This window comes from Lithobates pipiens, unplaced genomic scaffold, assembly GCF_037356315.1.
Source record: "Lithobates pipiens isolate NorthernLeopardFrog02 unplaced genomic scaffold, aLitPip1_a1.2 Scaffold_16, whole genome shotgun sequence".
NCBI lineage: Eukaryota > Metazoa > Chordata > Amphibia > Anura > Ranidae > Lithobates > Lithobates pipiens.
The window spans coordinates 640,134,758-640,161,707 of record NW_027507748.1 but is presented as its reverse complement, the minus strand read 5'-3'; the positions used below and the strand labels follow the sequence as shown (position 1 = coordinate 640,161,707).

Here is a 26,950-nt window from a genome sequence, read left to right as displayed (position 1 = left end):
CACAGACAAACACACATGGATTTCCTCAGAATAACAAAAGTATCACACTATGATCTTTTGTATTTTCAATGCATATGCATCGTGTACGAGATCACAATTTGAAGTACGCCAGGACTGCAAGACATACTGGCGCCCCCCTAAATGTCACGCCCGGGGCCACGGCACCCCCCACGCTACACTACTGCTGCCCGCACCTCTATGGATTAACCTGGGAAAGTTGTTTCCTACAGTATTTTTTGGCTTTTCCATTTGTTTTGGGTTTCTGGTAAGCCGCTATCTTTTACATTGGTGGTGGTTTCACAGAGGATTTGGGGAAGCCGGTTCTCCCTTGCATACTGCTATTACATTTATTCATCACTTGTGGATATTACTCTTCTGAGACACTGGAACTTTATTTCACATTCAGCCTAGGTTCACACTGTAGTAATTCAGGAACCAGTGCGATTACAGAGCCGGTTCCCACATATCATCTCTCCCGCGGGAAGTTTACATTGTCCCCTGCCAACTGCTGTGGATGTCAACATTATGTTAATGACACCCCTAGATCGGTTCACAGATCGCAGTGCGTACCGTGAGCTCACACAGAAATCACATCGCACAGGTGAGAACACCCATGAGATCCGATTCCAGTGCGGGAAAACAAAAGTCCCTGCACTATTTTCCTGAGAATCCAGTGCGAGTTGTATGGCAGAAATCACATTGCACAGACATCGCATGCATTCAGAACCGCAGTGCGGGTGAGAATCACATACAATGTGTGTGTTCGCACAGATTTGAACCTGGGCTCAAGGAGTTTTTCCTTCTTTTTGCCTTCTTTGTTTGGATATTTATGGACAATTTTTTTTCATGAACTTGAATATTTTGTCGCCACAATTTATACATTTTTGAGCTCATGTTATATGTATATGTTTTGGAAAGCGCTGCACTATGTTATATTGATTGCTACTGGGTATTTTTATCGCTTGACCTAGCAGCTGTTCTTTATCACCAACTAGCCTTTTTCTTGCTTTTTCGCATATCTAGTGCCGATATCCCATTTTGTTTTAAATTGGTCAAGTTGACTGGAATGTACCTTCAGGTCACCAAATACTTTACTGGTGCGTTGGTGTTGAATTTGAAGGAACGGCACAGACCAAGAAGACAAGTTCCGCTCTTCCTCCTCCCCCTCGTTTCCTTTACATTTGGAACTTTTTGGGAGATACCCAATTTTGACAGTTACGCTCTCTCCCACTTCCGGCTGGATCCCCCCGACTTCTGGAGCACATCATAAATCCCAGAAGACTGAAGGAACATTCACAAAGGGCAGCGTGGCTCATGCATACGGCGCAGTTGGAAGGCAGCTGTGAAGCCACACGCCTTCATTGCCGGTTTCCCTTAGTTAAGATGCTCCCGCCTGCACCAGAAACAGATTGAAAAATTGGGTCGGGTGAGGACAGCGCTGGATTCAGGGGTAGGTAAGTGTCCTTATAATAAAAGTCAGCAGCTACAGTATTTGTAGTTGATGACTTGAAAAAAAAATTCTGGGGAGAGTAGAGCTCTTCTTTAAGCTAGGTACACACGGGCCGAAAATCAACTGAAAACTGTTGATTAGGTAGTTACCAGCCGACTTTTGGACCATGTGTACAGCTCCTCGTCTGACAGAAGCCGGTCTCATAGCCGGGGAGGGGGAGAATGGCACTGTAACATACCACACAGACTGACATGTACTGAATTATGCGTGGAAAATCATATTTTAGCACCCGTTAGAATGACTCGTACAGTATTGTGTGCATGTTGCTTTGCATACTGTAAAGCCTAGTACACACAGGAAGCTTTTTTCATTTAATCCAGTAGGCAACTGGCTGCAAGCACCGATCAGATGCCGATCAGCTGCTGGTTTTCCAAAATGCTTGTTCGACCAAACTCCTCTATGTGAGGAGGTGTACTCACAGGCTTAAAGCTGGCTGGTAATTGCTGAACTAACTGTTTTCAGATGATTTCAGAATCGTGTGTACTCAAGTCACATAAAAAAAAAAACATGTTATATTTACCTGCTCTGTGCAGTGGTTTTGCACAGAGCAGCCCAGATCCTCTTCTTTATGGGTTCCCCACCTGTGCTCCTAGCCCCTCCCTCCTGCATAGTACCCCCAGAGCAAACAGCTTCTTGCAATGGGAGCACTCCAACAGGCTTGCTCCCAAGCTGCGGTTGTGTGTGTGCATTCACACACACAGATAATGTATAATGTACTAAAGTGCTGCTATGTCAAAATATTAAATAGAGGGCGGCTTGCAGGCTCGCACTCGACGCGAGCATAGTCGTAGGTCCCGCGGACATACCCACGATCGTCTCACGAAGAGGAAGAACAGGGAAATGCAAATGTAAACACGCATTTCCCTGTTCTGCCTAATGACCTTGATCATCGCTCCCTGTGATCAGGAGCAGTGATCAGTGTCGTATCACACACAGCCCCTCCCCCCCACAGATAGAATCACGCCCTAGGACACACTTAACCCCTACAGCGCCACATAGTGGTTAACTCCTTCACTGCCAGTCACAATTACACAGTAATCAATGCATTTTTAATTGCACTGATCATTGTATAAATGTGAATGGTCCCAAAAACTTGTCAAAAGTGGCCTATCTGTCCACAATGTCGCAGTCCTGATAAAAATCGCTGATCGCCACCATTACTAGTAAAAAAAAAAAAAAAATGCCATAAAACTATCCTCTATTTTGTAGACACTATAACTTTTGTGCAAACCAATCAACAAACGCTTTTTGGGATTTTTTTTACCAAAAATATGTAGAAGAATACGTATCGGCCTAAACAGAGTAAAGAATGTTTTTTTAGATATTTTTTGGGGATATTTATTATAGCAAAATTTAAAAAATAATGCGTTTTTTCAAAAGTATTGCTATTTCTTATTTAGTCTTACTTAGTTTTTAGCGCAAAAAATAAAAATGGCAGAGGTGATCAAATACCACCAAAAGAAAGCTCTATTTGTGGGGAAAAAGAGATGTCAATTTTGTTTGGCAGCTACGTTGCACGACCGTGCAATTTTCAGTTAAAGCAACGTAGTGCCGAATCGCAAAAAGTGCTCTGGTCTTTGGCCATCCAAATGGTCCAGGGCTTAAGTGGTTAAAATAGTGAGCTCACACTAAACTCAATAATATGTAAAAGAAATAAATGGTGCGCTATTTCAATATGCGAGAGTATCCCAATATTCTACAGTTGTGCTCATAAGTTTACATAGCCTGGCAGAATTTATCATTTCTTGGCCATTTTTCAGAGAATATGAATGATAACACAAAAACTTTTCTTTCACTCATGGTTAGTGTTTGGCTGAAGCCATTTATTCTTAATCAACATAATGACAACAGAAACTACCCAAATGAGCAAAAGTTTTGGCCTGATAACATGCACACAAGTTGACACAGGTGTTTGAATGGCTATTAAAGGTAACCATCCTCACCTGTGATCTGTTTGCTTGTAATTAATGTGTGTGTATAAGGCCTCTTTCACACGGGGCGGATCAGTAAAGATCTGCCCCGTGATGATCCGCTTGCTCAGCAGGGATCGCTCCGTTGTCCCCGCTGAGCCGGCTGCGGACAGGGCAGTCTCCGCACACTGTGCGGGGACCGCCCTGTCAGCTCTCCGCTCTCCTCTATGGGGATCGGACGAGCACGGACCGTGTGTCCGTGTTCATCCGATCTGCAGACGGACAGAAAAATAGGATTTTCCTCCGTCTGCAGAATCGGACATTTGCGAAGGCGGACAATAGTGGGTGTCTGCGGATGATCATCCGCAGACACCCGCTATCCCATAGGGATGCATGTATGGCCCGTATTTCATCCGCAAACGGATGGATGAAATACGGACATACCATCCGCATGTGTGAAAGGGGCCTAAAAGGTCGATGCATTTCTGGACTTCTGACAGACCCTTGCATCTTTCATCCAGTGCTGTACTGCAACTTAATCACGCAAAGTTGCTTCAATATTTAACATTTTATTGCACAAAAATGCCCACTCACATAGCAATGATCTTTAGTATTGCATAGCATAGAAAAATCTTGCTTCCTCATCGCTTCCGGGTTTACGAGACACTGGAAGTGACTCCACCAGCTCCGTCCGATGCGTTGCGTCACTGGTCACGCAACTTCAAGGGAAAAAAGGAGCCTAGTGATAAGTGCCGGTATTTATGAGCCTTATATCCACTAGATGGCAGTATTCTATATTGCCTGTAGACCTCTGTCCAATTTATAGTTTTATTCAGGGCTGTCATTTTCAACATTACCATTAGAGGTCACCATGTTATAGGAAAGATGGGTTTAGTATATGCCCTTCTATTTTGTTTTCATTATCATAATACTATTATGTTTTTATAAGTCCATTTTGGATTTTTATCCGTCTCATAAAATCAATTTTTTATTAAATAGGTAGGGTCATAAGGTGCACTGCAGGGTTTCTTGTGTTTATTGTGGTGTGCTTCTCTCTCTATATATATTGCAGTTTTACATGTTTGCCATCTATTTCAAACTGGACAAATGAAGCGTTTTTAAATTTTAACTTTGTTGACCGGATGATCCACCCATCACCTTGGCTATTAGTAAACAAACTAAAGGTCACAAATCCCGGCGCTGGTCACTAGGCTACTTTTTTCCCCTGAAGAAGTCACGTGACCAGTGACGAAATGTGTCGGTTGGAGCCAGGGACATCACTTCTGGCGTCTCATAAACCCAGAAGGAGTGGTGAGGAGGCAAGCTTTTCTATGCTATGCAATACTAAAGATGATTGCTATGTGAATGGGTATTTCTGTGCAATAAAATTTCAAATATTAAAGCAATTTTGAGTGATGAAGGTTTTTCTTTTTATTTTGAAGAAGCTGTTCAAATTATCTCTAAGGAGAAGCTGAGTACTTTAAAGAGACCAGAAAGACCAAAAATACAGTGGCGATACCTGTCAAGGGTTTTAAAGACCACAATACTAGAGGTGTGATTAGACCCTAAGGGTCTTCTCCTAGGCTTAGTGGTCAATTCACCAGAAGGTGGCAGTGGTAGTTTTCATTATCACTTATTTAACGATAAGTCGCACCTGCTTGGGGCAAGTTGTTCAAGGAAGAATTTGAGATTTTTCAACTTCTTTGGGACTGTCTTTCACTTGAATTCTAGTGTGAAATTATTTTGGAATTATTATTGTGTGTATATTATTGTTTCACTGCAATGCTAATGTGGTTGAATACAGAATTCTGGGATACTCTCACGTATTTAATCAATGCACCATTTCTTTCTTTTACATTCACACACAGAGCCACAGCTCTGCCCCACCCCCTCTCTCTCCTCATTGGCTCGCTGGCTGCGATTAACAGCAGAGGGAGCCAATGCGGAAGTCCCTGGAGACCTGAGGCTGTCGTGCACATTGATGGAGGAAGATCAGGCTCAAATGATGAATTAGGGGGGTGGGGGGCTGTTGCACAATTGCTGTCTGCGTCCTCATTGGGGAACTTCATCACCTGTATTTTTCTTGATGACCATTGTCATTGGTGCAGAAAATTATGTGAATTCCACAATGTTAAAGCTGTCACAGAAGAGAGTGCAATAAATTAGGTCACTTTTCCTGGTGACAGCCGCCTAAGAGGAAATTTCACCTCCCTTTGAAAAAATGTCTTATTACATTCTATTGAGTCTGAGACAGGGAGTGTCAGCAGTGACAGACAGCACAAATTAAGTAACTATAGCTTCAAAGGGTTCCTAAACATTTCCTACCTTGTTGAAAACCTTAAAAAAAAAATTCAGCTTAGATTTACACTTAAATCATTCACCTACAAAAAAATTCCTGTTGTGCACGCCATCAGTGTTTTAGTATTAAAATAATTAAGCTTGATTAAATAGAGGATATGAACATTCATTCAGCTGCCACATAATCAGACTTGGATCCATATTTGTGTGCGAGTTATCTCCACTTTTAAAGATTAACTAAACTGTCCCCCCCGCCCAGAGCAAAGGTGAAGTGGTAGGCAGGCCAACCCAGGCCCAATGGAAATTGAGATTTGCCATTCACCACTAGTTTCAGTTTCTGCAAACATATCAAGGGAATAACAAAGAATAAACAACAACTTTGAAGATTTCAAGTCTAAAACAGAACATTTTCTAGAGCTTCTAATATCAGAGCTATTTAAATAATATATCTAACCTATTAAAAATGTCTGTATTTATCCAATAAAAGACACCTGAAATAATGTGTTCTCTCTGTGAGTCCTATTAACAGTCAAGGGATATCCTACATCAAATTATGGAGGTAATAAAAATAGCTTTTTGTGAATCTAAGGCTGGCCATAGACTGAGCAAATTTCTACCACAGGCTGCAGGAAAGAAATTCGCTCAATCCCCAGTGTCAGCGTCGACTGGGGAATCCCACCCGACGAGCCATTGTGTTCTCCCAGCGGAGTGCGGGGGAAGCGGTCTCTGCCGGGAGAAGACAGTGGGTATTGCAAGCATCACATTTAAAATCCAGCAGGCTGGTTGTACCCAAGTTGATCGAATGGTACATTCAGCCTGTCCATACATGGTTCGAATCTCAGCCGGTTCAGCCCATCTATGGATGACCTAACCCCTTCACAAGGTGTTCAGAAATAAAGCAATGCTTATCACAAAAAAAAGTTCTGGCACTCAAAAACAGTGACAGCATGTTACACCGATGTGACACAGTTGCGGTGAGAAACAGCTGTTTGCTGCAACTCATGGAAATTACCTTTTGGGCAACAAATTCTTTGTGCTAAAGCCAGCCAAAGACGGTTCAAATCTTGGCTGGTTCAGCAGGAGCAGGCTGAGATCCGAACCATGCAAGGGCAGGCTGATGGTCTGTTGGATTTTACATGCAATTATTGCGAGCCTTCCCCGCCGGGAGAAAACAATTGCTCCATGGGATGGATTCCCCTATTAACATGGACTGTGGTTGCAGGAAAAAAATTGGCCTATGGCCGGCTTAAGAATAACTTGTTTTTACCTACCCAGCTTCAAGATTACTGGGAGTTAAGAGCAAAGCCCTGTGTGCTTGCCCCTACCACAGCAGCAATGTTACCGATACAAAGCTCCTACTGGAGTTTGTCTACCTGGTCTAGAACTACATGGTTAACGTCATGCTAGGAATAGAGAGTGCAAATTTAGGTCCGAATTTCTCCCACGTGTTTGATTGTAAGGGTTGTGTCACCAATATAAACAGAATTTTTTTTTACTGAAAGGTTTGTTGCTTTTCCTGAATTTGCATTAGGGTCATGTTACGTGGTCAGCGCAAGTCAAACAACCACTTAGAACATAAAATCTGCATGCATTGTATTTGCATTGAACCCACTTCTACTGCTCTCCATAGTGACATCTTTGGTTATACACTAGTAGAATTTTGTTTGAAAACTCTTGTTTTCGGAACATTAGTTGGATTTTCTAAAGGTTAATGGGGGCATACCGACAATCTTTTTGATGAAAATTAATCAAGGTGAAGGATGGAAAATGTTACTCATTTCTTATTGGAGTGAAGGAAATTCTAACTAGCAATATGATCCTCAGTAGGGAAAAACCACACTTATCGTAGTACATTTGCTAGGAAAAGTTTCATCTGGAATTAGAACTTTCATGATGATCATTTTTTCTTTAAAATAATCATGTATGATAGAGGAATGTTTGACAGAATACATATAGTATATCCAGAACAGCCCCTTTGGCTGATAAACATTTAACACAGTGGTCATCAACCCTGTCCCCAGGGCCCACCAACAGGCCAGGTTTGCAATATAACTGAAATACATCACAGGTGATATAATTTGCTGCTCAGTGATTGCAGTATTCTAGTCTGCATCTCCCCAAGGTAATACTTAAAATCTGGCCTGTTAGTGAGCCCCGAGGACAGGGTTGATGACCACTGACTTAATGTATCCATAAATATACAATACAGCATGTCCCCTATTTAGGAACAAGTTCTGTTCTGGGAGGGAGCTCGTTCGTAGGTCCAACTTGTTCATAAGTCCAAAAAAAGATCAGTGCTTGCAGATAAAGGTTGCAAGCACTGATCAGAGTGTTCTGGCAGGGGGAGTCGTCCCCCTTCAGAACACAACAGCAAAGCAAGGGAGATCGCTACACCAACATTGCTTGTGTTAGTACAGCAATCTGTCAGGTTTTTTTTCATTCAGCCCTCTGGGTTGAATGAAAAAAACTGTGCAAACACGTGTTCACATCTTTGAAAGTTCGCAACTCAAAGGTTCTTATGTAGGTGACTTACTGTACACAAATAAACTTGGCATGTCTTTTGTATTTCTTTCTATTTCCTGACAAACAAATGTAACCCGTTTATAAAGTATCAATCTGTTATAATTTTGGGATGCCTCAGCTGCCTTAGCCCCAAAACACACATTGCTTTTTATCCATGGTTCCTTGGGCTGTACAAGAAGAAATCCAGAGGGTGACAGCATGCCCTCACAATTCCCGACAATGCTCTACAAAGGAAAACGGCACACTTTACTCACAGCGCTGGTCTTCTTTACTTTGCACTTTCCTGAGACAAGCGCGGTCCCAAAATGCCAGAGAAGAGTGTGCTGTTGTAGGACTGAAGAACACAGGTGCCCCCACACCGGAGTGCCACCAGTGCTGCTCAGACATGCCCAGTCTGTCCACATGCATGGACAAGCTGGAGTAGCAGAATGAGGCTCCCCCTCCAATTGCAATGGCTACACAATACACAAAAGGAGAGGGGTAGCTATTATTTTTGCTACTGCCCACAAGAGGAGAAACAGAGGAGGGAATGAAATGAGAAATGTGTGTTTTGTCCAAGAAAATTATTGCAGCTTACAGAAGAAAAAACGCAAAAGGTATAAATTTCTCAACCTATTTATTTTTCAAGTATCATGAGAGTTGTTCTTTAACAAGTCTGGGAATCCATTCAAGTAACAGATCAAAATTACATTTTTAACTGCCTTCAAATTAAAATCGGTTTATTCAAAGATGGCAACACTAAATGCCCAAACCATCTTCCAGACTTTTGCATGAATGTTTGAAGGAAAGTAACTACACATAGCCAGCTTTAGTTTATAGACTAGGCATTCCTACTGGACATTACCTAATTTTCCTACTACAATCCTGATTACAAGTTTAGCTAGCTGTGGCAACTTATTATTACAACATAACGACTACATAAAAGTTTTATAGCACTCTAAACCCAGCCATACATGGAGTAACCAAGGGTTGCAGGAAAGAGAATCGCTCGATTCCCCTATCAACATTGTCAGTATGGATGGAGGAAACCTTCCTGTAGAGCAATTGTGTCCTCCCGGCAGGGAGAACACAGTAAATACTGCTAGCGGGTATAACAGCCAATAACAATAATCAAATATAAAATCTGGTGGGCTGGTTGTACCAAAGTTGATCGATCAATCAACTTGGGTACATTCAGCCTGTTCGTACATGGTTTGAATCTCGGCTGGTCCCTGCTGATTTGGCCAAGATTCAAACAGTCTATGGCCAGCTTAACTTGCAGTCTTTCCAATAACTGCACCATATTGAACTCTTTAATGTCAATGCAGCATCATAGGTTGCATCTCTAACAGCAGTGTCTCTAATGCCGCGTACACGCGATCGGACATTCCGACAACAAAATCCCATGTTTTATTTCCGACGGATGTTGGCTCAAATTTGTCTTGCATAAACGCAGTCACACAAAGTTGGTCAGAAATTCCGAACGTCAAGAACGCGGTGATGTACAACAGGTACGACGAGCCGAGAAGTTCAATAGCCAGTGCTGGTCTTCTGCTTGATTCCAAGCATGCGTGCCACTTTGTGCGTCGGAATTGTGTACACATGATCGGAATTTGCGCAAACAGATTTTGTTATCGGAAAGTTTGAGAACCGGATCTCAAATTTTGTGCGATGGAAATTCCGATGGAAACTGTCTGATGGAGCCTACAGAGGGTCGGAATTTCCGACGAAAGGCTCCCCATCAAACATTTTCCGTCGTGAAATCTGACTGTGTGTAGGAGGCACAAGACTACATGTACACTGACAATTTGACCTATCTGCATCAAATTCTGGCATTTTTGGGCACCTAGGAGGCACAGAGGCAGCACACTGTCTCTCTGCCAGAAGCCTGTAAAAATCTGGACGCTGTACTGTGCATACGTCTCTGAAGACATATGGCCGTAAGCGCGAGTACCGTTTCATTCAATGTCCAGCTGTGGAGTATTTCAGCCGGCCATAGATTTTGACAGGCTGCTGGAAGTGGGGTTGGCTGCTGCATCTGTGCCTACCAGGTGCCAAAAATGTCAAGTTTATGCACAGGGGCCAAAACACTGGTGTGTGTGTGAGCCCACAGATACAAGTTTGTTTCAGCAGTGCATCTTATTCAGAGCCCTCAAATATGCTGTGCCTAAAAGGGCAGTAGAGCATGGCAGTGTGTATGTGCGAATAGCTAGTATGTACTTACCTGCTGAGCATAACCTGGAGGCACATAGATTGGGGGGACTGAACCATTTGGGGACATCATGGGGACCTGAGCGGGACCTACAGAAAAACAGGAATAAAAAACGAAATCAGAAGAATAGGCAGAATGATAAACCAAAGCCTCTAATATACAGGACATAACCTGAAATCATGTGTGATAAAAGATAGTCACTGTCAGTAATCAGCATCCAGCACAATCAAGTATCACCAAAGCACATTCCAATGACTGAAATTACTTTTTTTGTTTTGTTAATTTTTTCAAGTTTATGTTTCATGTCATTAACAGGTATGCATTAGTAACATCAGTAATATGGTAATTGGTACAATGGCACATACAAATTTGTAAGAACATTTTGATTTTGAAGATAGATTATGATGCTGGATAAGCCAACATAATCTAGATGCCATTGGAAGACGTACTTTACATTTGCAGTTGAGTAGACATGGCAAGTTAAAATATACATACTTGAATAGAATTTCATATCACTTTAATGATGTCTTCCTTGCAGAAGACGGTGTTAAAAAAACACCCATGTCGCGGTGCTTCGGAATCGCTGCCTATTCATTTCAATGTGCAGGGTGTTTTGGGAGTGCTGTATACAGAGCTCTCAAACCGCCCCAAAGATGCTGCTAGCAGGACTTTTTCTAACGTCTGGCAAGCGCATCACCCAAGTGTGAAAGCACTCGGGCTTTCAAATTCGGGTGGCATGGGAGGCAGTTTTCAGGTGCTTTACAGGTACTATTTCTAGAGCTAAACCGCCTGAAAATTGCCTCAGTGTGAAAGGGGTCTAAATGTGGCTGGAGGAATCCTTCCCACTGAGTTACTAAATTCTGACAGTGGAGAGACTTTCCTGGCATCAGAATACACTGATCAGTGCTGCTAGCCAGTGCGACTGATCGATCGGTAAAAACCTGACAGGGTGGTTGGACAGACATTGATCGGTAGATTGACATTCATGAATTGAAATCAGGCCAGTCCCTGCTGAACTGGCTGAATTTCAATCCATGTATATCTACATATGGCCAGCTTAACTGGGTTTTCTCTGCCTGTGCAGAGCATTGAAATTCATAATGTGCAGGCACTCTGCTCCGCGCCCCCCTCCCCGACACAGCAGCCAGGCTTTACAGGTAGCAGTCAGACACCTTGGTAAGGTCAGTACCAATACATGGCCTACTACAGAAAGCCTTTGGCACTCCTAAAAGTGTGTGAGATTAAGGAAAATGACAAGGTTATTACTGACAAAAGACATAAGGATTTGCTGTTGCAGGGGAGCATCAGTAAGGCTGTTCATAATAGTGCGATTTCAGACGCAACTTAAGTCGCACGGAACGGCATGATAATAGAAATCACATTGTTTTCATGGATTCCCATTTACATCAATTCAACTCCGCATGATGTGATTTTGAAAAGGTTCCTGTACTACTTTCATGCGATTTCCACTTGATTTTGGGCCCCATAGAATATACAAAACCTTATCCAAGTTGCAACAAAGTTGCACTGCAAGATTGTACTGGGGATCAAAATTGGATCAAAGCTGTGTGAACCTAGCCCAAGTGCGAATTTTAAACATTTATGTATGTAAGCAACCTGAAAATTATTTCCTGATGACTCGTCTCTTTGAATTTATAAAAGACCTTAAAAAAGTAAAAGTAAAAGACCCGCAAAGTAAAAGGTATAAAGTGTAATGCATACTAGCACATTATGTGAAACTTACCTGCAATTGAAGCCCTCGTTGTCACCGCTGGAGGCCGCATCCATCTTCACTCGTCTTCCTTCCAGGTCTGGGGACTCCGGCTGTGTGACATCACTCCCACGCATGTGGCGCCGGTCACAGCACAGGGCTCTGAAGAAACGGCATTGGGTGGCCGCTCCTTCAGAGCGCATGCGTCAATGACATCATCGGCTGCATATACAGAAACGATCTCCGAAACAGTGCATGTTTAGGAAATATTTACAGTACCTATAGGTAAGCCTTATTATAGGCTTACCTATAGGGACAAACAATCGATGGAAGTTTACTTCTACTTTAAAAAGATTTCTTCAAAGTAGACCAGAACTGGAAAACCAAAGATCCGTAATATCTAGTATGCCAGGTATATGCAGATTGCAGTTGATGCCTTTTTTTATTTTAACAGATGCCCCCTACCCAAAAACAAGACAACTTTCTGGCTTTTTTTGATTAAAACAAACTTTTTAGTTATTAGCGAAGTCTGTAAATTTGTTTTCATTCTCCGCAAGTTGCAGGAAAATCACCCACATAGCAGATATACAACAAAATTTACCACCATATTTTACGCACTGAAACCAAACAAAGACTGACAGATTAAAGGTAACCTTTCAGAAAAGGAACATATAGGCTGCCATTACCATTTTCTCAGTTTGAAATTGTAAGTTGCCTGCCTGTCATGCTGGTCCATTGGCTTCAATAGTTTCAGAATTGATATACATGTTCCTTTTCAGAACATGATGTACCCAGATACTGGTTTCAAAATTTGCTTAGACTTTATTTGCAGCATGCTCATTCCTGGGCAGTGACAGAGAATTGAAACCAGAAAGTAAGAACTGTCCCTAATGGGCTACCGATAGCAGTACAAATCTGACATTGGATCTTTTCCTAACCCCTTTCTATACAGAAAAACAATACAAAAAAATAAAATTGGCTGAACTTTGGCTTTCATTTTTTAAAACCTTGTTTCTGTGTATTCTTTTAAATATACATAAACAGGAGGGCAGACATATTTGGGCTTCACATATGCAGGCTGCGCTTCCAGCTGAAACTACCCCTGACACGACGGTTGCCACTTCCCGCTAGATGGTATAAAGATCTGTCTATGGGACCCAGGTCCTACAACTCTCGGGTGCCCCGCTTACGAATGTTCCACCCAAGGGCGCTAATTTCCGTTGTACCATCCGGCCAATATTGCAGGCTCAGCCAAGCTGTGCTTGCGGGGTTGCGTGCCACTCTGCAGATCTTCTTTTGCTGAGGGTCACTAGATTATGTATGCAGGTTGGACAATTGGTTGAAATTTGCATCCTTTGATTGAACATTTTTAAGGAGCAGAGTGGAAAATTGTTGACTGAACAGCAGCTGCATCCATTTAGATGCAGCTGCGGTTCAGTTATTTTGACCGAGGCCAACTGTGGCTGTCAGAAAACATAAGCGGCAGCAGGAGGTTGCTCCACACACACATATTGATTAAAGGAAAATAATTTGTGTTTATACACAGATTAAAGTTTATGGCTAGTTTGCTGCACAGCGATTACTCTTTAGTGTTCCTCTGTAAATCAATGCAGTCACTATATGGACATCTGATTTTATCTCAGCAGCTGAAAAGGTATAGTGACTGGCTGTCTTTTATACACACACATCCTGTACAAGCTTAATGTACAAATCTGTATACAAAAATCATCATGATAATGAATGACAGAAGATAAAAAAACCATGACCACCAAAATAAATTACACATCTCAAATACATTACAAACCATGGAGTGCATGTGCTAATCGGAATATGCAGCGAATATACAGGAAATAGTGTCTGGCGAACTCCCTACAGCGCTGAAAGGGTTATGGCATCTGTCATGGTGACGGCTAAACTGCTACCTTGCAGTACCCAGGGGTGAGACCTGACATTTAGCTGGATTTGTTAACTCTGCACTGCAGACAAGATGGAAACAATGTCATTTTCCTCTTTAAGCGCACATCAGTGAAGGGCTGGGTGATTCAGCAATCGGATGAGTGAGTCAGAAGATCAGTACAATGCAAGCAGCAGTCAGCAGCAAACCCTACACCAGTGATGACTACTGATCATTCGCTAACAGCTGGTGTCTGCGTTTTCAAAGCACCTTGCTTGTACTTACCAGATAGTCCCATCCACAGGTGCAGACATCCTATAGGATCACCAGCACAAAAAGGAAAATACTATACATACAAGGCAGGGGCTCCATACCCCTGCTAACATATGGAAGCTGTGCAATGAAGCAAGCAGTTGTCATGCCTATGCAGTAGTTTTCTGATCATTCAGACATGTGATTGCTAGATACTTGTGTATTTAAATATCCTGATTCTGTCCTTACCACTCATGTTTGTAGCTGTAAACAGCTGTAGCAAAACAGCACAGGTCCAGGAAATGCAGGGCACACGCTAGCAGGCAAGGCTGAATAAAGGGAAGGGAGCCAGTGTACCACATGACCAGGTCACATGACACTCTGTAAAGGGTGAACAGGAGTAGAGTGTGTACAGTGCAGGAAAACACCTTAGTAGCTGAATATACTCTATACAGTAATCCTATATAGAGCAGGCTACCGACAATTTACATATTGATATTAGCAAAACAAAAACAAAACAAAAAAACAATAAAACAATAAGAATAAGAAGCTATAAAAATAGGAAAAAGAAAGTTTGTAGTAGAGCCAATAATCAGATTTCCCTCTGTTTACCAACCTATTCTAGAAGAATAAACATCCGCCACATAGTAACATCACTTAGGAAATCATTCAATTATGAATAATAAAACATATTTGAGGTTGTAAAATCATCCAACATTTTTATTTATTTTTTAAAGTTGGGATTTAAAACAAATCTGAAGACAGATCTTCTTCCTTCATTTTGGAGAGAATAAAGGAATGTCAGATTTTTAATTGCCATCTGTGATCCCTTTGGGAGATTTGCCTTCACTTCCTGTCCCATTTCCATAAAAGGAAGTGAGGGAAACCCCTGCTAATCATCAGGGTCACTACAGCTCATGTCCCCACTGAAAGATGTCCCAGTTTTAGTGAAAAAGGGAAACCAGGATACATGGAGAGAGTGAATCTCCCTATTGAGGGCAAAAAAAAAACAAAACAAAAAAAACCTTAGGGCCCTTTCACAGTGATACATTTTTCCTGTGTTTTTACCATGCAAGAAAACGCAGGAAAAATGTTTCCCTTTTAATCCTATAGAACTTTTCACACCACTATGCTGTGGGTACGATGCGCTTTGAAAAGTCCCAAATGCTGCATCTTTGGTGAGATTTTGAAAAGCGCACCAAAAAACACAGCTTCCCAAATGAATGGAAATCGCCGTAAAAACACACCCGCGATTTGCATTTTTGGTGCGCTTTCAAGTCACATGTCCATTTTTCACAGGTGCAGGAGACTTAAAAATGCAACAGAAACGCACAGGAAATGCATCTGAAACAGCAATGTCGCGGTAAAACTGCACATGGATTTTTATCGCGATTATGCTACAGAGCAGTGTGAAAGGGGCCTTACTAGCATTCTAAACCTCTCCGCTCTAATATTGCCTTCAGTTCTACTTTAACAAATTCAGAAGGTGGGAGCTACAGTACTTTTGCTGGTCATAGATGAATGTTTTTTTCATTCAGCCAAGCGGGCTAAAAAAAAAAAAAAAAAAAAAAAAAAAAGGATTTATTACCCTAGCCACATGCCAAACAATGTAATCTGACTGTAGGGAGTTTCCCCTTTCAGAATAAACTGATCATCAGCTGCAACCCTATGCCTGCAGCTGCTGATCAAGACATTCTTTTACAATGGCTGTTCGATAGAAGTCAATCGTTAGGGCCACACAATAGCGTAGTTTTCGTAAATCTGCTATCAGCAAATAACATCACAACACACCCAATAAAAACATAATCGATTTGTGTAAGGCTCCTTTTCGCACGGGGCAGACTGCGGCTCCGATCCGCTTGCTCAGCAGGAGATCTATCCACAGATCCTCACTGATCAGGCGGATCAGGCGGATGACAGGTCTGTGTCCACACCACTCATGAAGAGCGACTACAGACACAGCCCGCTCTCTTCTATGGGTGACCGGATGTAAGCACTTACACCCGACTGCCATCCGATGCGATGGACCAAAGGGGATCGGATTGTATGTAGGCGGGTGTAAACAGACAGATGTCCATTTAAAACTGCCGCTTCAGAGAAAAAAAAATTAAGGTTCTGATCGGATCTGCCTGAAAAATGGACAGGCAGACCGGATCAGAACATCCGTGTGAAAAAGGACCTAAAACATTCAATTAAATTGAATGTATCCCTCACATATACCCAGCGAAGTGAACAGCCTCAGATGATACACAGATAAAACAAATCTCCCTACATAAGTTTTACATGTATGTCTGCTTATCTTATATCTTTAGAAAGTGCACATTGTGTTAGAGATTTTTTTTTCTTTCCGTTTCTTTACTGGGTGTGGATTCTTGGCATACACTGACAGCTGATTGGAGGAAAGCCCCCGCCACCTAGGCAAAGGAAGGAAAGAATGTGCAGAGCTGTGCTGTGAATAGACCAGCTCTCTGATAATCTATTTATAGCACCCAGCCGACACAAATCTCAGGTTGGTTTGATCTCACATGTCAGAGAACATGTTAAAAGTTATCATGATGATAAGGAATAGAACAGCAGAAACACACGGAACTTAGGGCTTTGGGGAGAGATAAGAAAACATGACAGATATATGTGCTTAAGTCAAATTTCATGAATCAGGTTTACATCCACCTTAATATTGTTAGGATGAAGTCAGATTTGCGCAGAGCCAATCAGCACAAAGCCAACAATCTCATAGGTTTGCAATCATTCAAATGCTAAATGACTCTGCGCTTGCTTATGCAAGTGATTTACGTTTATGCTGTAAAAGCAAATGTCATACAGAACATACAATGCATTTGCTAAAATCTGGGAGTTAATGGGGGAATAGTACCTTTTCGGTTTTTAATTACAATAGTAATACATTCCCCTCTTTAACAGTAATATATTCTTATACTAGGCTAACCATACACATTACAATCTGACCACACAATCTCTGTACAATCAACCTTAGATTTACCAAAAAATATGTAATATGAGGACCTACAGTAAGGAACTATCCAATCAAGGAGACCCTTGAACTACAGACTAGTTGGTAACATCTGCAAAGATCGGAAAAGAAGACTCACTATACACACTACAATGTCACAGTGCCCCCGCCTAGCCATTATCACCCTGTGTCACAGCTTCCTTTTGGAACAGCTGTCTCCTGCCAACATTAATTGTAGAAGCCTCCTTCACCAATCAGTTACAGCTGCAGCTTGACTGCTTCCACACACACAGGCAAAGTGCGCCTCCCCCCCGCTATGTATCCCTGGCTCTGCTTGCCCACCTGCAGACCCAGGACCGGTATAGCGGGCACCGCAGGGTATAGAGGATCTCTCCACCACATCTTGTTCCTGACACGCAAGCAATGTGTATGACGTCACTTCCGGGTCCCCATTGACAATTTCCCCGGCCAACAAAAAAGGTCATGCAGAGTGATCTGCACTGCATTACACTCAGCGGAGCACAGGGGAGACATACAAGGTCCGCAGGGAACCTGTCCCCAAAATATCACGTAAGGGACTTTTTGTCCCCTATGCGATGGAAAAAAAAATGTCAATTGTAAAAAAATGAAGTTACACCCAAGCACCCAAGATTTTGAGGCCCCCACACCCACATATACGCACAAACATAAATGCATGCATTGGGGTGCATACGCATGACAACTTTGATTGCGTTACACGTTCACAAACTGGCTCCTATTTTTTTAGCTGTCTCCTAGATTCAAAGCAAATTTATCAAGCCCTGCTGTGAGATCACCTAAAGTACAATGCAGCAGATACCCTGCATGGAAATGATCATTCTATACAATCATTTCAACTGAAGCAGTTGATGAAACGGTCTGATCTACAACCTGGCTGCACTTAGTGACATTAACTCCTCATTTTCAATTATTATTACTTTTTTTCTTTCTTTTTTTTAATTAGACCATGCACGTGTGTATTTTACTCCAACATTTAACATTTCTACTATGTGCTACCATGTACTTGAATTAAAAAGCATTATGTTCTCTTTGTATTGCTTTCTTTGTGTGAAATACCTAGTGATCCGGGCCACTCTTCTGGCTTTCCCATTTCAAACTGACCACGCTAGGCATGGAAGCACATCCATCCCAGTGCATTCTACTTGGGAGAAATAAAACCTGCAAGCTGATTGGTTTCTATGCAAAGCGGCACCAGATTTGGCACTCTCCAGTTTTAGTAAATAACTTCCTATGCGTTTTCATGGTTTGCCTCCGGGTACTTGGACTTCCTCCCACACCCCAAACACATGCTGGTACGCAAACCGGCTCTTCTCTAACTTGGCCCTAGTATGTGTATGCATGCAGAAATATGATGCTAGATGTGCACAAGAGCCTCAGCTCTCCGGGGTCTCCCCTTCCTCACAGCCAGAGAGCCAATGAGGAGAGAGAGGAGGCGAGAGCTGAGCAACGGCTCTGTGTGTAAAAGGACCCACAGATCAGCGGCTCGGGGGTCCCCATTGCAAGCCGTTTCCCTTTGGGGGCACTCGGCAGTAAGGAGGGGGTCCGAAAACCACTGTAGCAGCTCTGTACAGAGGTTTTGTACAGAGCAGGTAAGTATTACATGTTTCTTTTTTTATTTTTTATTTTACTTGAACTCCTTCAGATCCGCGCTATAGCCGAATGATGGCTGCAGCGCGGATCTGCTCTGCCGGGAGTACATCTATTGACGTCCTCCCCTTTGCAGCCTCAATGAGATTCGGGTGATCACATATCCAAGTAAGGGGCCGATCCCGGCCCCTTACCACGTGATCAGCTGTCAGCCAATCACAGCTGATCACGTGATGTAAACAGAGGATCGGTAATCGTTTTCTTTTTCTTCTCATGCTGACCGCGTGAGGAGAAACAAAGCCAATCCCCGGCTTCAGTTTGCAGGGACATCGATACCAAAGAGGAACAATATATTATACCAGTAACTCCTGCCAGTGCCAGAAATCAGTGCCCACGTTACTTAAGTGGCAGCAATCAGTGCCACCTATCAGTGCCCACAAGTGCCACCTATCAATGTCTATCAGTGGTGCCAATCAGTGCCACCTAGCAGTGCTGATCAGTGCCCATAACTGCCCAGTGCCACCTATCAATGCCCATCAGTACCACCTCTCAGTGCCCACCAGTGCAGCCTATCGGTGCCCACACCAGTGCAGCCTATCGGTGCCCATCAGTGCAGCCTATCGGTGCCCATCAGTGCAGCCTATCGGTGCCCATCAGTGCAGCCTATCGGTGCCCATCAGTGCAGCCTATCGGTGCCCATCAGTGCAGCCTCATTAGCGTACATCAATGAAGAAGAAAAAATACCTGTTTGCAAAATGTATTAGCAAAATATAAAATGGTTTTGTATTTATTTTTTTATTCAGTATTTTTTTTTTTTAATTAACAAAAAATTAAAAACCCAGAGGTGATCAAATACCACCAAAAGAAAACTATTTGTAGGAAAAAAAACTGATAAAAATGTTATTTTGGTACTGTGTAGTAAGACCGCGCATTTGTCATTTAAAGAGTGACAGTGCTAAAAGCTGCAAATTGGTCTGGGCAGGAAGGGGGTTTAGGTGCCCAGTAAGCAAGTGGTTAATATCACTATAACCATTTGCCTTATCGCTTAGATGTATGGTAGCAAGACTAGCAACAAGTGCTGCTAGGTGCGGCGATTTAGCCGTGCTGTGAATATACACAGCAGATGCCGATCAGCAGATACTGGCCAATGGATGACCGCCGGCACCTGCTGATCGTCGGCAATACACACAGGACAGAGTCCTGCCTATGTAAAAAAGGCAGAGCTCTGTCCTGTCAGCGGGGAAGTTGTGGATTTTATTTCCCTGCAAAGCAGGGAATAAAATCCATCTCTTCCCTAGTAAAGCATCACACACAGTACACCAAAACACTGGTCAGGCACACATTTAACCTTTTGATCACCCTAGATATTAGCCCCTTCTCAGGCATTTGTGTCATTAGTACAGTGACAGTGTAGATTTTTAGCACTGATCACTATATTTGTGTCACTGGTTCCCAAAAAAAGCATCAAAAGTGTCAGTGTCCAATTGTCTGCTGCAATATCACAGTTCCTCTCTAAGTAGCTGATCGCCATTACTAGTAAAAAAAAAAAAAAAAAAAAAATTAAATTAAAATTCCAGTATATGTACACCATAGTTTGCAGATGCTAAAAATTTTGCGCAAAACAAACATATATTAGGGATTTCTTTTACCAAAAATATATAGCAGAATACATATTGACCTAAATTTATGAAGAAATTAGATTTAATTTTTTTTTTTATTGAATATGTTTTATAGCAGAAAGTAAAAAACATTGGGGGTTATTTACGAAAGGTAAATCCACTTTGCACTGCAGGTGCACTTGGAAGTGCAGTCGCTCTGAATCTAAGGGGTAGATCTGAAATGGGGGGAAGCTCTGCTGATTTTTATCATCCAATCATGTGCAAGCTAAAATACTGTTTATTTTCCTTGCATATCCCCATCAGATCTACAGCGACTTTACTTCCAAGTGCACGTGTAGTGCAAAGTGGATTTGCCTTTAGTAAATAACGCCCATTGTTTTGCACCCTTTAATCATTCATAAACTGGGAAAGTGATGTTTGTTCTCCAAGAGACTTCAGACTGGTTTACTATATTTGGAGACAGATGTTATGTTTAGAAAGAACTATACTGTATTACAAATAATGGGGTGGGATGATGCACTACCGCTATGCTAGGAAAACTATAATCCTGACAAAAGGAGGATGTGTTATTTTATACATCCCATGGTCTATTAATTTCTCACTTAAATGTACCTTTAAATGTTTAAATTTAGAAAGGAAATGTTTACTATACCCAGCAATGTTTTTACTGTATGTATGTGCCCCTCTATCCTCTTTATTTAGCGAAGCAGTTTTGGCACCCTCAATTAAGCAAACGGAGATACTAATCCATGCGGATGTGCCGCTCCTGAATGGTTCTAAACTTAGCATCAGGCTAATGTGAACAGCGATGAATCACTCGCTGTTATTCCCTTAGAGGCAACAGGGCTGGCTTTTTACAGCAGCACATTAGGTGAACTGGCTCTCCCTAAATGAACACCCACACTTTGACATCACATGGACTATGATATGCATCACTGACGCAGGCAATGACAGGATCAAATACAAAGACCACAGCCTGCTGAAACAATAGAGATTGCTGCTGACGTTGACACATAACCAATCAACGCTAACAGACTGCAGTGGATCAATAGTCTTGGCTGCCAGGAATAGTCACAGTACTTTTCCTTCTACACATGCTGCTCCTTTGTGATGTATTTTAGGTTGACAAGATCAGAATGCAGCCAGTGAAAAGGATCACTTCAGAATTACTCAAATCAGATGGAAAGAGAGATTTGCATTTCACTGCCAATTCCAGGGACTATAAGCAGTGAACAAGGAGCATTTGCATTTCTTTTTGCTTAGGAACTCATAGTGGTGAGGGAAAAAAAAAAAAAGAATGTCTTAATGCCCGTACACACAATACGAAAACCGCATAGCTCCCAACTGTCCCCAATTTGGAGCAATGTCCCTCATTTGTCCCTCATTTTGGTCTGATCTATATAGTTGCATCTAAAATGCACTTTTTATCTTTCAAAATTGTTTCTCAGTGCTAAACCTTTCATCCAATTTCTAAATTGCTGCATTTGTAAATTTAAAAGCAAATATAAAGGAATAGGAGTGGTAAAAAAAAGTCCTTGTGGATTTAATTAACCTTTTTTGGATTAATTCTCCTTTAAGGGGGTGTGTCGGGGGAGTGCCCTATGCCTACATACATTTGCAAGTAAGTGTCCCTCATTCCCATCTCAAAATGTTGGGAGGTAAGCAATCGTACGAAAAATACCACTTTCAAATCGATTGTACAATAATCAGATCATTAGTACAAAGCTTTCGAGAGCTTATCATGACAGTTCATCCGATGTTGTTCGGTTGGAAAAGCACGAAAATTATTCTCATACGATAGCAGATAGTACGATTTTCATTTAATTAGTACAGTTGTCCTCCGAAAATACAATACAAATACACCACAACGCATGACATCACTTCCGATTTTTTATTCTGTCGTAGAAGAATTTTCGTTAACTTTAGTAAGCTCTTCATATGTTCGATATACGACTAGCATGTGTAGCGCCATTTAAATTTAGTTTTTGCTCAAAACTGTAGTGAGTTTGGGGGCTAATTGTGCTGAATTGTGCTTTGGCATCAGTTTGGCTGGGATGTATAGAAGTTCTGCCTTGTCATAGGTGGGGTTGTACACCTGTGGTAGGCTTTAGAACGCAGTCTGGTTGGACACATTCTGTAACAATCTCTATCTCTGAGCCAATCAGTGGGCGCGTTTGTCTCGCTGCGTAATCCGGGAAAGGGTCCTTAAGGTGCCGAAGTAACATGGTTCTGGGTTCCGGTCCAGAAGTTGTTGCAGACTCCTTGGTCCTGATCCTTCTGACCAGCCCCCAGGGGCCCTCATGGCCTGGGGTGCGGATCCATCCATTTCCGAGCCTCAGAACTGGCTAGTTCGAGGAGCAGTAACGAAGGAGGATTCTAAGGTGTTCCGGTGCCGTCTCGGGTTTGGAGAGGCCCAGCAACTCTACATGCGACCAGGGGAGGACTCTTCAGTAGGAGAGCCACGCACAAGGCTGGCTGCTCGGCAAGAGCCTGGAAGCTGAGCTGCCATGGACATTGATTGAATCCACAATTCTTACAGTATCGCTGGACCAACTGAAAGATTCTGGTACAGTAAGAAAAGTTCCTTCTACCCTTCCAGTTGTAACTAAGTTTCCAACCAAGTCTGTGTGAGAGACTTTGAAAAGCTAGAATTACCTGTTGGCTGTTAAACCCAAACCTAAGGATTTATCCAACAGCTAAAGAATCCAGTTGGGAGCTGGATTGTGTACAGAGAGACAGACTTTTATTGAAGTCACCAGTTCCAAGCACCTGAGCTAAACTTTACCCTGATACCCTCTATTCCCAACTTAGAGACTGAGTTTGTTCAACTGTTTTATGCAAAATAAAAAGCCTAACAAGGAATTCAAGTATCGGTCTCTAGAGTTACTGGGTTATCAACCCTGGAAACCCCTAGACAAGGACAACGAGTACGAGCTGGAGGAGGCAATCGGTAAGCCCAGAAAAATTCAGCAGCTACACATGCAAAAAAAACAACAACAAAAAAACGGATGACCTGTCGTCCGATCTTCGGATCATATGTACCGGGCTTTAGACATAGCAACCAATCAGTTTCTTCATTTAGATCTTCTACATGCCAAAAGAAAATGTGGTTTCTGTTTAGCAGTAATGGAGAAAGATCCTTTACCAGAAAATATAATCTGGATGTAAATGCAAAAATGTAATTAAAGAGATAACAAAAGGATATCATTTTTTTTTGTGTCTAAAATACAAAAGGATGGAACTCTTACCTACTCTATGCAACAATACTACACAGAAAGATCCCTTGCCTCCTCTTCTGGCAGTTCCCTGCTGGCACTATCCATTCTTCCCTTCTCAAGGTACCGCCTTAACAAGCCGAGTGCTAAGGAGGCATCCGTTCATGCACACTCCATAGAAATACACAGGATCGGTAGGCTACACCCCTCCTCACAGGCAGGGCTGGATCTACATCTCAGGAGACTATAAGCGGAGAATTCTGAAGCATTTACAGTGCCTTGCGTAAGTATTCGGCCCCCTTGAACTTTTCAACCTTTTGCCACATTTCAGGCTTCAAACATAAAGATATAAAATTTTTATTTTTTGTGAAGAATCACCAACAAGTGGGACACAATTGTGAAGTGGAACAAAATCTATTGCATAATTTAAACTTTTTTAGCAAATAAAAAACTGAAAAGTGGTGCATGCAAAATTATTCGGCCCCTTTACTTTCAGTGCAGCAAACTCACTCCAGAAGTTCAGCGAGGATCTCTGAATGATCCAATGTTGTCCTAAATGACTGATGGTGATAAATAGAATCCACCTGTGTGTAATCAAGTCTCTGTATAAATGCACCTGCTCTGTGATAGTCTCAGGGTTCTGTTGAAAGCGCAGAGAGCATCATGAAGACCAAGGAACACACCAGGCAGGTCCGTAATACTGTTGTGGAGAAGTTTAAAGCCGGATTTGGATACAAAAATATTTCCCAAGCTTTAAACATCCCAAGGAGCACTGTGCAAGCGATCATTTTGAAATGGAAGGCATATCAGACCACTGCAAATCTACCAAGACCTGGCCGTCCCTCTAAACTTTCAGCTCAGACAAGAAGACTGATCAGAGATGCAGTCAAGAGGCCCATGATCACTCTGGATGAACTGCAGAGAACTACAGCTGAGGTGGGAGAGTCTGTCCATAGGACAACAATCAGTCGTACACTGCACAAATCTGGCCTTTATGGAAGAGTGGCAAGAAGAAAGCCATTTCTCAAAGATATCCATAAAAAGTCTTGTCTAAAGTTTGCCACAAGCCACTTGGAAGACACACCAAACATGTGGAAGAAGGTGCTCCGGTCAGATGAAACCAAAATTGAACTTTTTGCCCACAATGCAAAACGATATGTTTGGTGTAAAAGCAACACAGCTCATCACCCTCAACACACCATCCCCACTGTCAGACATGGTGGTGGCAGCATCATGGTTTGGGCCTGCTTTTCTTCAGCACAGGACAGGGAAGATGGTTAAAATTGAGGGGAAGATGGATGCAGCCAAATACAGGACCATTCTGGATGAAAACCTGTTGGAGTCTGCAAAAGACCTGAAACTGGGACGGAGATTTATCTTCCAACAAGACAATGATCCCAAACATACAGCAAAATCTACAAAGGAATGGTTCACAAATAAACGTATCCAGGTGTTAGAATGGCCAAGTCAAAGTCCAGACCTGAATCCAATCGAGAATCTGTGGAAAGAGCTGAAAACTGCTGTTCACAAACGCTCTTCATCCAACCTCACTGAGCTCGAGCTGTTTTGCAAGGAAGAATGGGCAAGAATTTCAGTCTCTCGATGTGCAAAACTGATAGAGACATACCCCAAGCGACTTGCAGCTGTAATCGCAGCAAAAGGTGGCTCTACAAAGTATTAATGCAAGGGGGCCGAATAATTTTGCACGCCCTACTTTTCATTTTTTTATTAGTTAAAAAAGTTTCAAAAATCCAATAGATTTCGTTCCACTTCACAATTGTGTCCCACTTGTTGGTGATTCTTCACAAAAAATAAAAATTTTATATCTTTATGTTTGAAGCCTGAAATGTGGCAAAAGGTTGAAAAGTTCAAGGGGGCCAAATACTTTCGCAAGGCACTGTACCATTTACAGCATTGGTGGGTGGTCATGTCACTGTGCCTTTGTCTAGTGCTGCAGCATGACCACAGCAGGCATCAGCTCACAGCCACAAAACAAATGTATGCACCATTACAGTACATAAATGCTAGTGCATTATAATTCCCCACTGCCACAATATAATGCACTTTATATATTACACACATATACACACATACACACACACACACACACACACACACACACACATATTAGCCATACAACAATGTTGCTACATACTTATCCCAACCCCCTGCTCCCCAAAGGGGAAGGCATACGGGGCGGTCACGGCCGAGGTTTAAAAAAATAAATAATACACATACAGACGGACACCCCTCTAGGAAGGGCGCCTGTAGGCACATGCCTACAATGCCTACTGGGAAATCCGATCCTGCTCACAGGAGTTGGACGGACAGTAGCAGTAGCCTATCGCTCCGATGCCTCTAGGTTTCTCTTTCTGTTGAAGGGGCATGACTGAAAAGGGTCATGCCGGCTGACAGCCACACAAGTTCACATCTGTCCGGCCGCAGTTTCAGTGCAATTTTTAAAAGGCGTGTGACGTCTTGTTTCGTTCACCGGTTCAGGTGCAAATTTGTACTTGAAATCGCACCTAAACAGGACTGAAAACAGGACTCTTTAAAAACGGACTGCGGCCCTGAACATATGCGAACTGCTCCATAGAAAGCCTATTTGGTTCACATGTCATGCAAATCAAATGTGGTTCAAAACACACCCAATTCACATATATGTGAACTGATACTTAAAGCAGTAGTAAACCGCAACCTTTAAAAAAAAAAAAAAAATTCCCTGTAAGGCAATGGCATAATATGCTAGTATGCACCGCTTCCTCATGAAACCAGACGCTCCTTCAGGGGTCAGTGCTACATATATTTACTTGACTTGGGCTGTATTCGCACTTGTGGGACTTGTCATGCGACTTTGAAACTCAGTCGCATGAAAAGTTGCATTCCATTCTTTTCAATGGCCGCTGTTCAAATTGGTGAAACTTAAAGTCGCAGCAACTATGAAAAAATGTCTGCTTTATATTGATGCGACTTTGATCCAGAGAGTGTAGCTTCAGATCAAAGTTGTACTGGAAATCATGCAAATTTGGAGTTGCGCTACTGTGAATGGAGTCATACAGAAAAAAAAAGTATTATTGCATATAAGTATTTTGTATCCTACTGAGATAACTGGTAAGGCTTTTGACATATTTCTTTTTAAATGTTTTTACACTTAATCTCCCTGTCAGAAGGCAGTGTGTCTCAGCAGGAGAGATCCCCAGCATCAACATTACTTCTGCTGATACAGGGATCTG

The 26,950-nt window shown here is 42.3% G+C and overlaps 1 protein-coding gene across 4 annotated transcripts in view; it reads right to left on the bottom strand.

The window, feature by feature from the left end:
* Positions 1-26,950, bottom strand: part of FNDC3A (fibronectin type III domain containing 3A) — a 443,791-nt gene that overhangs the window by 159,558 nt on the left and 257,283 nt on the right. For 3 of the 4 annotated variants that reach the window (XM_077484274.1, XM_077484275.1, XM_077484276.1), the window contains one exon: positions 10,445-10,521. In XM_077484274.1, the coding sequence (XP_077340400.1) occupies positions 10,445-10,521 (77 nt within the window). Of the gene's footprint in view, positions 1-10,444; positions 10,522-14,538; positions 14,651-26,950 lie in introns of those variants that run through there. The other variant, XM_077484277.1, reaches the window with a different exon arrangement.